This window comes from Mustela nigripes, chromosome 1 (genome assembly GCF_022355385.1).
Source record: "Mustela nigripes isolate SB6536 chromosome 1, MUSNIG.SB6536, whole genome shotgun sequence".
NCBI classification, from domain to species: domain Eukaryota; kingdom Metazoa; phylum Chordata; class Mammalia; order Carnivora; family Mustelidae; genus Mustela; species Mustela nigripes.
In genome coordinates, this window is record NC_081557.1 from 36,586,593 (window position 1) to 36,600,681 (window position 14,089).

The 14,089-nt window shown below is 42.0% G+C and overlaps 1 protein-coding gene across 6 annotated transcripts; it reads left to right on the forward strand.

The window, feature by feature from the left end:
• The first annotated feature begins 297 nt into the window (after positions 1-297).
• On the forward strand, positions 298-14,033 carry LOC132022625 (vitamin D 25-hydroxylase). 6 transcript variants are annotated; one of them, XM_059407886.1, is made up of 6 exons: positions 884-963; positions 2,239-2,381; positions 9,625-9,766; positions 10,359-10,991; positions 11,595-11,924; positions 12,750-14,033. In XM_059407886.1, exons 2-6 carry the CDS (start codon positions 2,352-2,354, stop codon positions 12,923-12,925), a joined length of 1,311 nt encoding a protein of 436 aa, XP_059263869.1. In that variant the 5' UTR covers positions 884-963; positions 2,239-2,351; the 3' UTR covers positions 12,926-14,033. The 6 variants fall into 6 exon arrangements, with proteins under 6 accessions (XP_059263859.1, XP_059263885.1, XP_059263869.1 ...); XM_059407890.1 differs by lacking the exon at positions 2,239-2,381 and adding an exon at positions 3,602-3,722 and having other exon boundaries at positions 885-963; XM_059407895.1 differs by lacking the exon at positions 2,239-2,381 and adding an exon at positions 3,605-3,722 and having other exon boundaries at positions 894-963.
• The last annotated feature ends 56 nt before the right edge of the window (positions 14,034-14,089 follow it).

The following is a 14,089-nucleotide window of genomic DNA, read 5'->3' on the forward strand; positions in this document are numbered from 1 at the left end:
TTTGTCAATGGGCTGCAGGTTATAAGGACATTTAATTTTGTCTACATTTCCTTCTGCCTGTTTCCTACACAAGTACCATCCCTAAGTAAGGGCAGATTACTGAGTCCTCTGTGATTGCCAAGAAGTAACCAGTTTGGGAAGACCAGAAAGGCGTGAAAAGATACACGATTAACTCAGGTTACCTGAATGTTGTGAAATCAGAATTCTTAGGAGTAACACATACAAAAAAATCAATGCGTAAAATGAACAAATGAGTAAAAAAGCACAGATAACTTTTTTTTATTATTGATGAGTCAGTTCTCAAGTGTTAATTCTCAAGATCGGCAGGTTTAGTTCAGGACTGAGTTCTGATAACCTATGCAGTTTTTTCACTCTTAAAAATTTAAGAGTTCCTAAAAATTCACCTCCAAAGAGCTGGGGTCAAGGGAAGAAGGATCCTTCTACCCCAAAGACCGAAGTTGTGCAGCATTCCACAAGCTCTGAGTTAACACCCTGGAAAAGGCCCCCACGTTCCACCTCGCCTGGAGCCACGCCCAGATCCAAAGGGTAGGACCCGCCTCTTGCGCCTAGACTCTGAGCCCCGCAGAAAGAGGAGCCGCTGTCCCGGGCGGCCAACCAATGGCCGGGGAATGGGGGAGGGACCTGGGGGGGGTGTCCGACCAATAGGAATGCGGCGGGGCAGGAGGGCGAGCCTGGTCCAAGGTGGCGGGGTTGGTAGCCCCAGCCCCCGGCCGGGCTATGTGGAACCCTCCGGGTGCTGCGGCATGCGCCGCGGCGCTCGGAGGCGCCCTTTTCCTGCTGCTCTTCGCGCTGGGGATCCGCCAGCTGCTGAAGCAGAGGCGGCCGACTGGCTTCCCCCCCGGGCCGTCGGGGCTGCCATTTATCGGCAACATCTACTCACTGGCCGCCTCCGGCGAGCTTCCCCACGTCTACATGAGAAAGCAGAGCCAGATATACGGCGAGGTACAGCCCCACGGGCTGCGGGTTGGGAGGGCCCGGGCCTTCCTCAGGCGGGAGCTTGACGGCCGCTCCCGGGCCCTTCCTGTCGAGACGCCCCTTCCGCGTACTAGCGACTTGGACGGAAACGGGTTTCCGGAGTCGGGGTGGGTAGGAGTCCCACCGGAGGCCGCGCCCCGCCAGGGGAACCCCGCCCAGCCAGGACCTCCACCCTTCCGACGCCTAGCGGGATCAGAGCGGGAGTTTGTGGCAGTGCTCCCGCGCCTGCGCCGTGGGTCCCGGGTCCCGAGGGCGCCAAGCTTGTGCTCTGCACCTGCGCAGTGGGGCCCCGGGCTATTCGGGGTGTGGTGGTTCGTTTGCTTGTGGGTTTTTTTGTTTTTTTTTTTTTATTGGTTGGCTGGTGGGTGCTAGACGTGTGTGCGGTTCTACCCGCGGCTTCTCGTGAAAATGAGATATCCAAGTTCTAGGTCCAGATTAATGTTAATCTAAGGATGGCTGGTCTAGGCGTCTACTGTGGGTCTTAGAAAGCACAGGAGAAGGCCCCAGGCCAAGATAGGCTCTGGAAAATAAGTATGAAAGAGCAAATGAATTAATGAGTAAAAATTGGTGCGCAGTGAGCAGTGTGGGCCTGACTGGCCAGGAGCATCCTCAGAGCAAACACTGGGACTGCGCTGCCGGCGGGCCAGCCTCCCTTCCAAGGTGCCCTGACCTAAACTCACAGCAGTCCCGCCGACCTACCTCCGGCCTTTGCAGAGAAGCAAAGTGCAGCACAGAAATGCCGAGGGACTTGCACACAGCCGGGCCGCTGCTCCCTGCAGAGCAGAAGGCCAGAACTCCAGCGTGTGATGGGAAGCGTGTCGTGACCTCAGAAGGAGACAGAAGTTTCCAGAGCATTGGCGCTGGCTGAGCTCACCTGTTCGGTATGGAATCCATTCGTGCCTTCACGCCTGTGCAGCAAACAAGCCAGGCTCTGCCAGGTGCTGAGGGTGCAGTGAGGAAGGCAGACACTGCCTGATGTTAGGGAGCTGGAGCCCGGGGAGAGCACGCGCCTCTAAATATCGATCACAAATTGTGCATGCTTTGAAGGAATAATATAGTGTTGCTGTTTACCAATACCAGTTGTGGAATTTCAGGTTGGGGCTTAAGTCTTTATTTAAACCAGTGTTTATAGGAATTATCCTAGGTTTCTGCACCTCTCTAACGGTTGACATTGTAAAAGGGAAAGTAGTCTTATGTAAAGCAGATGTATATAATTCTTACATTTTATTGTCAACCTTCCAGTGCTCTAGGAATGAATGGATTTCTGTGATTGCCATTGAATGTATATGATCTCTGGCATGTTGGTACCATAATATTCTCATAATATCCTAGAGAGGATTCTAAAGTGTGGAAGCATGAGACTAGAAGTTGAGTCCTCTTGTCAGGTAAAACTCAACTTTTCTCTGAATTTTAATTTTTCCTCATGAGTAATGATAATAATTAGAACCAGTAAACTGCTACTCACATGTTCTTGGTTATTAATTGCAAAAGAATTTATTAGACCTATAACGTAAAAAGTATCTTTAAACCAATTATGTAAAATGCTGTCTTGCAGAATAGGAAATTGTTTTTCTTATATTCCCTGTGCTGTACACTTTATTCCCATGACTTATTCCATAACTGAAGCATTGTACCTCCCGCTCACCTTTATCCCTTTTGTCCACCCACCCATCCTCTCTCCTCTGGCAACCACCAGTTCTCTGTATTTATGAGTCTGTTTCTGCTTTTGTTTGTTTTGTTTTTAGATTTTACATATAAGCGAAATCATATGGTATTTGTCTTTTTCTGTAGGATTTACTTCACTTAGCATAATAGCCTCTGTGTCCATTCATGTTGTCATCTTTTTTAAGGCTGAGTAATACTCCATTGTGTATGTATACATTATATTTCATCTTTTTTTTAAAAGTTTTTATTTATTTGTTTGACAAAGATCACAAGTAGGCAGTCAGAGAGAGGTGGGGAAGCAGGCTCCCTGCTGAGCAGAGAGCCCAATGCAGGGCTCAATTCCAGGACCCTGGAATTATGACCTGAGCCGAAGGAAGAAACTTAGCCCACTGAGCCACCCAGGTGCCCCTATATTCCATCTTCTTCATACATTCATGTATTGATGGACATTTACATTGGTTCCGTACATTGGCTATTGTACTTATTAATGCTGTAATAAACACAGCAGTGCATGTATCTTTTTGAAATAGTGTTTTCAGTTTCTTTAGACAAATACCCAGTAGTGGAATTACTGAATTGTATGCTATTTTTTTAAAGATTATTTTAGAGAGAGAGAGAGAGAGAGCGGGCACATGGGCCCACACAAGTTGGGGGAGGGGCAAAAGGAGAGAGGAAGCAGACTTCCGCCTGAGCACAGAGTTATTCCTGAGGTCACTGTGTAAGTCAAAACCAGGAGTCAGACATAACTAACTGAGCCACCCAAGTGCCCCTCTATACTATGTTGAATTTTAATTTTTTGAGGCACCTCCATGCCGTTTTTGCAGTGGCTGCAATTTACTTTCTCACCAACAGTGTACAAGGGAACCTTTTTCTCCACATCTTTGCCAACACTCATTATTTCTTCTTTTTGATACCAGCCATTTTTTTTTTTTTTTTTAAGTAGGCCCCATGCCCAGCGTGGAGCCACTTGGGGCTTGAACTCACAGCCTTGAAATCAAGACCTGAGATCACAAGGAGGGACTGATCCACCCAGGCACCCCAGATACTAGCCATTCTGACAGGTATAAGGTGATAGCTTATTGTGGCTTTGATGTGCATTTCCCTGTTGATTAGTGATGTTGAGCATCTTTTCATGTGTCATATGATATGTGTATGTCTTCTTTGGAAAAATGCCTATTCAGGTCCTCTGCGCATTTCTAGTTGGATTGTTTTTCTCGTGTTGAGTTGTATAATTTCTTTATATATTTTGGATATCAAACTCTTTTTGGATATATCATTTGCAGATACCATCTCCTATTCAGTAGGTTGCCTTTTCAGTTTTTTGTTGCTGTTGCTGTTTTTGTTTTTTTATTGGTTTCCTTTGCTGTGTAAAAACTTTTCTTTTGGTGTAGTCCCAATAGTTTATTTTTGCTTTTGTTTCCCTTGCCTGAGGAAACCTATCCATAAATAAATTGCTAAGGGAAATGACCAGGAGATTACTCTCTATCTTCTCTTTTAGGATTTTTGTAGTTTCACGACTCACATTTAGGTCTTTAATCCATTTAGAGTTTATTTTTATATATGGTATAAGAAAGCCATCCAGTTTCATTCTTTACATGTATTGGTCCAGTTTTCCCAGCACCATTTGTTGAAGAGACTGTCTTTTCTCCATTGCACATTCTTTTTCCCTTTGCTGTAGATTAATTGACTATATAATCGGCAGTTTATTTCTATGCTCTCTTTTCTGTTCCAGTAATCTGTGTGTCTGTTGTTGTGCCAGGATCATAGTATTTTGATTATTATATCTTTGTAGTATATCTTGATATCTGTCTGGGATTACAATATCACCAGTTTTGTTTTTCTTTTTCAAGATTGCTGTGGCTTTTCAGGATCTTTTATGGTTCCATACCAATTTTAGGATTATTTGTTCTAGAATTTCTAGTTCTGTGAAAAAGGCTCTTTGTATTTTGATAGGAATTCATAAATCTTTAGACTGTTTTGGATAGTTTGGACATTTTAAAAATATTGGTTCTTCTAATCCATGAACATGGAATATCTTTCCATTTGTGTCATCTTCAATTTTTTTATTAGTGTTTTATAGATTTCAGAGTACAGGTTTTTCACCCCCTTGGTTAAATTTATTCTTGGATATTTTATTATTTTTGGTGCTATCATAAATGGAATTGATTTATTAATTTCTTTTTCTGCTACTTTGTTATTAGTTATGGCAATGCAACAGATTTCTGTATTTTTTTTAAAGATTTTATTTATTTATTTGACAGAGAGAGGGAGATCACAAGGAGGCAGAGAGGCAGGCTGAGAGAGAGAGGAGGAAGCAGGCTCCCTGCTGAGCAGAGATCCCGATGCAGGGCTCCATCCCAGGACCCTGAGATCATGACCTGAGCCGGAGGCAGAGGCTTTATTTAACCCACTGAGTCACCCAGGTGCCCCAGATTTCTGTATATTGATTTTGTGGTCTACAACTTTACTTATTCACTTGTTACTTCTGATACCATTTTGGTGAAGTCTTTAGGGTTTTCCATATATGGTATCATGTCATCTACAAATAGTTTTACTTCTTTCTTACCAATTTTGGTGCCTTTTATTATTTTTCTTGTTTGATTGCTGTGGCTAGGACTACCAGTTCTATGTTGAATGAAAGTGGTGATAGTGGACATCCTTGTCTTGTTCCTGATCTTAAAGGAAAAACTCTCAGTTTTTCACCATTATGTGTGATGTTAGCTGTGGGTTTGTCATATATGGTCTGTATTATATTAAGGTATATTCCCTCTAAACCCACTTTGTTGAGAAGTTTCATTGCGAATGGATGTTGAATTTTTTCAAATGCTTTTTCTGCATCTATTGAAATGATCATATATATTTTTTTAAGATTTTATTTATTTGACAGACATAGCCAGAGAGGGAGCACAAGCAGGGGGAGTGGGAGAGGGAGAAGCAGGCTTCCCACTGAGCAGGGAGCTGCATGCAGGGCTTGATCCCAGGACCCTGGGATCATGACCTGATCACAAAAGGCAGAGGTTTAATGACTGAGCCACCCAACACCCCTGATCGTATTATTTTTATCTTTCTTTTTGTTTATGTGGTGCATCACTTGGATTGATTTTTGAGTATTGAAACAGTCTTGCATCCCCAGAATAAAAAGAAGGAGAGTACACCAAGAAAGGCTTCATAGAGGATGTTTCCTAAAGACTTGGTATGGTCGACAGTATGGCAGTGAAGGGAGGCATTTCAAGTGAGAAAACAGCCCAAGCAAAGGTTGAAAAGTGGGAGACAATCGTTTATCAGTTTTCATCAATGGCTCTTTTCTCATCCCTCTCTTACTAGCAAGTCTGTAATAGTATACTTAGATGTATGTCTCCATATTCAACATACAGTTATCAGTTACCAGCATCTGCTACATACTGTCCTAGGTGCGAAGATATATAGTAAACAAAACAGTAGTAAAAATCCCTGTCCTAGTGTAGCTTACGTTCTCTTGGGTGCCGAGGTGGGCGAGGAGAAGATGGACAATATAAATAGAATAGGTGAATCTATAATACATCAGAGTACAGCGTGTGAAGTCAGCTAAATTAGGTGGGAGGAGAGGGAGAAGGCTAAGAGGTAGAGTTTTAACTGGGGGTAGAGCAGGCCTCACCACAAAGAAGACATTTGAGCAAAGCCTTAAAGGAAATGAAGGAGCAAAGTCTAGAAATAACTGGGGAAAGAACATTCCAGGCCAAAAGAACACATACAAAGGCCCTGAAACAGGAGGATGTCGTGTTGAGAATCACTTATAAAGAAACAAGTTGAGAGGCTGTTGTGATAACCTGGGGGAAAATGAAGGTGGCGTGGATCCGAGTGTCAGGGATGGAAGGGTAAGAAATTGCCGTCTCCTGCATATATTCTGAAAATAGGAGGAATGGGATTTGAAGCAGTGCTGCGGGGTTGGGAGAAAAATAGAGTCAACACAGGCAGTTTGGCTCCTGAACAGCTGGAAGGCTGGATGGAGTGCTCATTACCGAGACACTGAAAAATTGTGGGCAGAGCTGGTTTGCAGGAGGGGGAAGAAACTTGATGACCACAGACTGACTTCTAGAAGGGAAAGAAAGTGTTTCACAAACCTTTACTGAGGGGTGCCTGGGTGGCTCAGTGGGTTAAAGCCTCTGCCTTCGGCTTGGGTCATGATCTCAGGGTCCTGGGATCGAGCCCCGCATCGGGCTCTCTGCTCGGCGGGGAGCTTGCTTCCTCCTCTCTCTCTGCCTGCCTCTCTGCCTACTTGTCATCTCTGTCACTCAAATAAATAAATAAAATCTTTAAAAAAAAAAAAAAAAAAACCTTTACTGAAAGTCCTTGAAGACAGCATATACTAGAATAGATGCTACTTCAAATGACAGTTTCCCCAGTTTTACCCTCAAATAGGGGACCAAATATTTGAGTGAAGGTAGATTGTATAACAGCTTTCTCAAGCCATGGCTCCTCCTTGGTCTTTGTAATCCAGTGTCCATACCTGGTAGCTTCCCCCTGCAATATGACTCTCCTGTTTGTTTTTGCTCCATGTTAACACAGCTTTCAACCCACGGGGTCTTCTACCATTCTTGTGAAACCATCCGTCTGTTTTTTTCCTGCATTGGAACAACTAACTGCCTGTTCACTAATGCTATCCTTTCCTGCTGTGATACTTGTGATTTATTATAAGAAATACATACTTGGTTTTTGTTTCTTCCCTTGGAATTTCCTAAATGTTGAAACTAATAAAGGTGTCTTGTTATTCATGACAAACCCTCTTCAACCACACCTGAGTTTATGCTAATGAGGTACTTTTTGGACAGTCCCTAAAATGGGAGTTTATTGCCAGGAGAGCCAATCACGATTAGAGGGTTCGAACTCTCAGTCATACCCCTACTACCTCTGGGAAAGGGAGAGAGGCTGGAAGATGAATCAGTTACCATGACCCATGATGTAGTTAATTTTGCGTAGCTAATAAACATCCATAAAAACCTCTGAATTAGAGAGTTCAGAGAGCTTCCATGTTGGTGAATGGGTAGAGGTGAGCAGAGGATAGAAAGCATGCCTGGGCAGAACCTGGACACTCCAGTCCCCTTTCCCCATACCTTCCCTATGCATATCTTCCATACGGCTGTTCCTGATTTGTGTCCTGCTGTAATAAACCATTAGTCTAGTAATGCTTTCCCTGAATTCTCTGAATCACTCTAGGATATTAAGGGGACCCAAGGAGGAAGTCGTGGGAACCTCTGATTTATAGCCTGTTGGTCAGAAGCACCTGGACTTGCTAATGGCGTCTGAAGTGGGGACAGGGAGCAGTCCTGAGGGACTGAACCCTTAACTTGTGGGCTCTGAACAATCCCTGGGTAGATAGTGTCAGAACTGAGTTAAATTCTAGGATACCTAGCTGGTGTCCCAGAATTGCTGAGGTGTGGAAAACCCACACAGCTGGTGTCAGAGAGTTGAAGTAGAGTGTTGAGATTATAGGAGACACAGGAGGAGGCATTTTCCCTTTATATCTGTTAAAATTACACTTCTGGGAAATGACTTTAAGACCATTCCATTACTGCTTTGGGAACTGAAAGAGTCCCACTTTTGCTCAGCTGGTAGCCATTCTGTTGGCACTGAAACTCTTACACTACCACTTTTGACTAATGCCACTGCTTGTCACACGTAGTCCATGCTACTTCCCCAAAGTTCTGGACATTTCTACTGCTTGGTTGGCAGAGCCTTTCCCTATGCCAAAGACTCTTGTTCAGCGGGTGCTTCTGTTCCTACTTGGGGGTCTTCACCACAATTTTTTTCCTGTCATTACTTCTGCTGAACTTCCTGTTTCCCATTAAACTTCCTTTTTGGGATTTTTTCCCCCAAACTAGTATAAACCGTAGTTAAAACTCCTCTAACTTATTTGCACAGAGATGAGGGTTGACTTAGTATTTTGGCCCTAAAAAGCTTTCAGCCAGACCTTGAGAGAATCTTTGCACTGCACTGATAAGTAGTATTGTTCGCTCATTGGACTAGCTGGAGTAGACTACAGGAGGTGTTCCGTTGTAAGTGAACCTGAGGTGAAGCGCATGAGAAGCTCCAGGATGGATATTCTGTCTTGCCTTCCCCTTAGCTGAGGGGCATCTGCCTGTGCCTATGTGGTAAATGCCTTTTCTCCAAGATCAGATTCCTTTTGGGGCCATCTCTGTTAACTTCACGAAAGTCAGGGACCCAAATAAAATGAGCCTTATTGTAATACATTTATACTTCAAAGTTATCTCTCAGGTAACCTCCTCCCCTATCTAAGCCTGGAGTAATGAATAATATAGAGATGATGCTGCTTCCTCACTTATCTTGGAAATAAAAAGAGATTCCTAGATCTCACTGAATGCATTGAGTTGGAATGAATCTTAAGAGAATCCAAAGCGGGGCGCCTGGGTGGCTCAGTGGGTAAAGCCTCTGCCTTCGGCTCGGGTCGTGGTCTCAGGGTCCTGGGATGGAGCCCCGCATCAGGTTCTTTGCTCGGTGGGGAGCCTGCTTCCCCCTCTCTTCCTGCCTGCCTCTCTGCCTACTTGTGATCTCTCTCTCTGTCAAATAAATAAATAAAATATTTTTTTTTAAAAAAGAGCATCCAAAGCAAGTATCATATTTCCTGCAGCTGCCCTGAAGCCCAGAAAGGGTTCTGCCCAGGTTCCTATATTTGTTTAATGACAAAGCTTAAACTAGAATCCAGGCTTTCTGAGCCCAGTACTCTCTTCCTTATACCATTTATAAGATTATGTTTTCAGGCACTGACCGGGTAATGAAATCATCATGGTTACTATGCCTTGTAGACAGAAGGCGCTCAGAAATTGTCAGTTGAATAGTACATCCTGCCATTTTCAGGGAAGTAACAAATACTGGGAAAACTGGGCTTAGCACTTGTGGATTTCCATAGTTTATTTCTCCATTTCTCCATTTTGTTATTTAAATGTTGTTTTTCTTTTCTTCTCAAAGATCTTCAGTTTAGATCTCGGAGGTATATCAGCTGTGGTTTTAAATGGCTATGATGTAGTGAAGGAATGCCTTGTTCACCAAAGTGAGATTTTTGCAGACAGACCATGCCTTCCTTTATTCATGAAGATGACAAAAATGGGAGGTATGTTTATTTTCACCTATTTAGTTAATTTTGTGGGGACACAGACACTCAATTCATAGTATCCTCCTTTTGCCTTGAGTATTTCCACCACACTGACACCTCATCCAGGCTTCCTTAGCCTCTCCCAGGGTTACCTTGGTAGTAGCATATGCCTTTAATGGGAGAAAATCTGTCTTCTAAAATCTAGAAACAGAAACAGAAAATTTCTGATTCTATAAGGATGATTTTCAGTTGTTTTCTTAGTCTAAGATACACGCAGTGGTTTTTCTTTTGTAGATAAGACTTATTGTAATAGTTCGATAATAAAGTCACTGGGTTTAGTTCATCCAGGATGAATTACACAGGACTGTCTAGTTTCTTGTGGTGGGAGAATTACAGGTCTTTTCTGCCTATCCCCGGATAAAAAGTAGGCAAGCTTTATCTGTTGACAATATTCTGTGGCAGGGAACAAGGTCTCGTTTTAGTTTTAGAGAAAGATTTGGAGAAGCATGACTAACCATCCTTTTTTATTCTGTAGCATTTTCAGGTGTTCGATACAGGAATGTAGGAATGATAAAGTTTTTTTAATTCTTTTTTCCTCCCCCCCCCCCAGGCTTACTCAATTCCAGATATGGCCGAGGATGGGTTGATCACAGAAAATTAGCTGTAAATAGCTTCCGCTATTTCGGATATGGCCAAAAGTCTTTTGAGTCTAAAATCCTAGAAGAAACCAAATTTTTTATTGATGTTATTGAAACATACAAAGGTAGACCTTTTGACTTTAAACAGTTAATAACCAATGCTGTTTCAAACATAACCAATCTGATCATTTTTGGAGAACGATTCACTTATGAAGACACTGATTTTCAGCGCATGATTGAGTTATTTAGTGAAAATGTGGAACTGGCTGCCAGTGCCTCAGTCTTCCTGTATAATGCCTTTCCATGGATTGGCATCTTCCCTTTTGGAAAACATCACCAGCTGTTTAGAAATGCAGCTGTGGTCTATGATTTTCTCTCCAGACTTACTGAAAAAGCTTCCATCAACAGAAAGCCTCAGTCACCTCAGCATTTTGTCGATGCTTATTTAGATGAGATGGATCAAGGTAAAAATGACCCATCATGTACTTTCTCCAAAGAAAACCTCATTTTTTCTGTGGGTGAACTCATCATTGCTGGAACTGAAACTACAACCAATGTGCTACGGTGGGCAATTCTTTTCATGGCCCTTTATCCTAACATTCAAGGTGAGGGTCCTCTTGACTGCAGGGCTGTCCTACATCTAGGGCTCACACAATGTTTTAGAGCCTTTGGCTATCTATGTATAAAACATTTTATTTAGGAATTTCTGCTGTGCTAGCCAAGAAGAAAAATATTTCATAGTTCTAAAGAGTTTTATATCTGTTCTCTCAAGTCATGTAAGAACCTCAGAGATAGGTCTTATTATGCTTGTTTATAAAGGAAAGGAGAGGCTAAGTAGCTGATTTGCCCAAGCTCAGGCCCTGGAGTGGCAGAGCTGGGGCCTGAACCCTGCTTTTTTTTTTTTTTTTTAATTCAAGTTTTATGTTTCATTATTTCCGTTGCCGAGAGTGATGTTATTCCAATTGTAGATTTATTTAATTTTTATTTTTATCACTTTTAGTGTGTTTTTCACAACAGAGATACTCAGAACATTGGTTTCTGGTGGCACACAATATATAGCATATTTTCAAATAGAACTCCCAGATAGTGAAAAATCTGAATTTAGCTGTCACCAGACCTTGTTGACTTATTATAGATTATCCAAAGGGAAATGACTTTGGATAGAATTCTAAGAATTGCATAATAACTTGAACACTTTTCTCTGACAGGACAAGTTCAGAAAGAGATCGATTTAATTATGGGACCCACTGAGACACCTTCTTGGGATGACAAAAGCAAAATGCCTTATACGGAGGCAGTTTTGCATGAAGTTTTAAGATTCTGTAATATCGTGCCATTAGGGATTTTCCATGCAACCTCTGAAGATGCAGTTGTACGTGGTTATTCCATTCCTAAAGGCACAACAGTAATTACCAACCTTTATTCTGTCCATTTTGATGAAAAGTACTGGAGAAACCCAGAAATATTCTCTCCTGAGCGATTTCTGGACAGCAGTGGATATTTTGCCAAGAAGGAGGCTTTGGTTCCTTTTTCCCTAGGTAAGAGAACTTTCACAGGGATACAACTTTAGGACAGAGGATAATGATGATTAATGATGTATGACATCTTAATCAGAAGCATTCTGTTGTAGAAGTAAAGATTCCAACTCTGAAAATACAGCAGTGATTCTTGCAGGAGAGATTGGTATAATTAGAGGTCATTAACACCAGTTTCTACTCAACAGTTACTTCAGTAACTAGAAAGAAAGTGTTGAGAAGGTCTGGCTTCTTCTGAAACTTTTTTGCTTGTGGATTTTGGCTTGTAATCAAAACCTGTAGAGCTAGAAGTCACTAACAGGTAGCTTGAGAAACTGAGACACGGGGGAAGAAATGACATCAGAATTTGAAGTGCAACTGAAACATAGCTTTCTTGGCTCCTCGTTTATTGTACGTCATCTCCAAAAATATTGCTTCTGTGGTGAAAAAGTACATGGACCACAAGACACATGGAAGACGGACTGGAAACTCTTCCTTTCATTGGGAAAGGGTTCACTTTTAGTCATTTGAAATGAAATGCACTTCTGGTCTATAGAACAAAATGGCACGCTTGAGATATGATCTTTCATGGCATATCGTGGGCTGTGTTGCAGCGTGCAAGGCAAGTGTGGAGGGGGATTAATAAGCTTACAGAAGTCCATGATATAAGCGAAGGTAAAGAAATGGGCTCTGGGAGCTGAAGTGCCAGTTGTTTTTCCTTTTAATAAGCATAACTGCCTCTAACTTTCTTTTAAATACCAGATTTCCTGAATGGTACCCATATAGTAGATGTAAATTTTGGTAAATACTATGGATTTTTAAAAATTATGTCTGTTCTTTTCTGTTTAGGGAAAAGGCATTGCCTTGGAGAGCAGCTGGCTCGGTTGGAGATGTTCCTGTTTTTCACAGCATTGCTCCAGCGGTTTCATGTGCATTTCCCACACGGGCTGGTTCCCGATCTGAAGCCCAGATTAGGCATGACATTGCAACCCCAGCCCTACCTCATCTGTGCAGAAAGACGCTGAAAGTGCATGGACATCTTGTGGGACAATGTTATCTGGTTGCCTTTTAGCCCTGAACCTTGTTTATCTAATCAGTGTGTGTGTGTTTGGACAAAAAGTCACAGCATCACAAAGCCAAATGAACACAGACATGTGTTTGAAAATAGTACTAAAGCAATAATAAGCATTAGCTGTGGTTTTTTCCAAGCTTTTGTGACTTCTAAGGTGGAATTATCTGTGGAGGAAAACAAACATGCAAATGACAGATGTTGCTTAAGAAAGCCGGGCCATGGGTGCTCTGAGCACCTGGTACCCTTTTTCGTTTCTTGACTCCATCTTGCTCTTGTCCAGGGGGCTTTGCTTCCAAATGCCAATGCCAGTTCCCTTCTGATAAGATATTATCATTAATGGGTAGTGTGGTAGGAGTCCAGTTTAATAGAGGACTAAAGAAATTAGAACCTAAATAAATTAGTTTGGAGTACAAAGATATTTTAGACATAGTGGCAGATAATAGAGGAAATATCTATGTATATAAGAAACTGCCAGTGCTTTCAAATCTTGCTCCCTATTATGTCTGCCTAAGAATTACCTTGTTCTTATTACAAATGAGGGTCCCTGTGACCTGGGTATTCATCCTACCACAAGTCAGTAAAAGGAAATCACAGTAATTTAATTATAATAAAAAATGATATTCCAAAAGTAATTATTCTTTATAGGCACAGACATTTTTCCTAGTACCATTTTTTTTTCTAAACCATCACAGCTTTTAAAGCTGGAATCGTTTTACCTTTTAAAGGTCTCCAGCCATTTCCTTGGGTTACTGTTATTTTTCTGAAGAGAATACTGTACAAATCCAAAAAACATGCTTTAGAGCCCGAGTAAATGTGTACATTGGGATATTTGAGGATGGTGGGCTTCTAGTAGTAATGATGCCAGGAAAATAAGCGTGAACTGTGACTGTCCTGCTCAAACTGCTATGTATATTCACCCATTTATAGTTGTTGTAACGTGATTTCTTCTAATGTTATACATCAAGGATTTCTGCTCTTGTAACTTGGCTCATGAATAGTTACAGCCTTAGAGTAAATGCACTTAACAATGACTTCTATTAAGAATATGAATTTAACTTTAATATTTTCAAGTTTCTGTGTGATGAATCAGTAGTCTTTGCATCTCTGATATATTAAG

Coding starts and splice junctions, on each gene's coding strand:
- LOC132022625 (XM_059407876.1), top strand. CDS start 739: ATGTGGAACCCTCCGGGTGCTGCGGCATGCGCCGCGGCGCTCGGAGGC. Junction 9,767..10,358: donor GAAGATGACAAAAATGGGAG/GTATGTTTATTT, acceptor CCCCCCCCCCAG/GCTTACTCAATTCCAGATAT. Junction 10,992..11,594: donor CCTTTATCCTAACATTCAAG/GTGAGGGTCCTC, acceptor TTTCTCTGACAG/GACAAGTTCAGAAAGAGATC.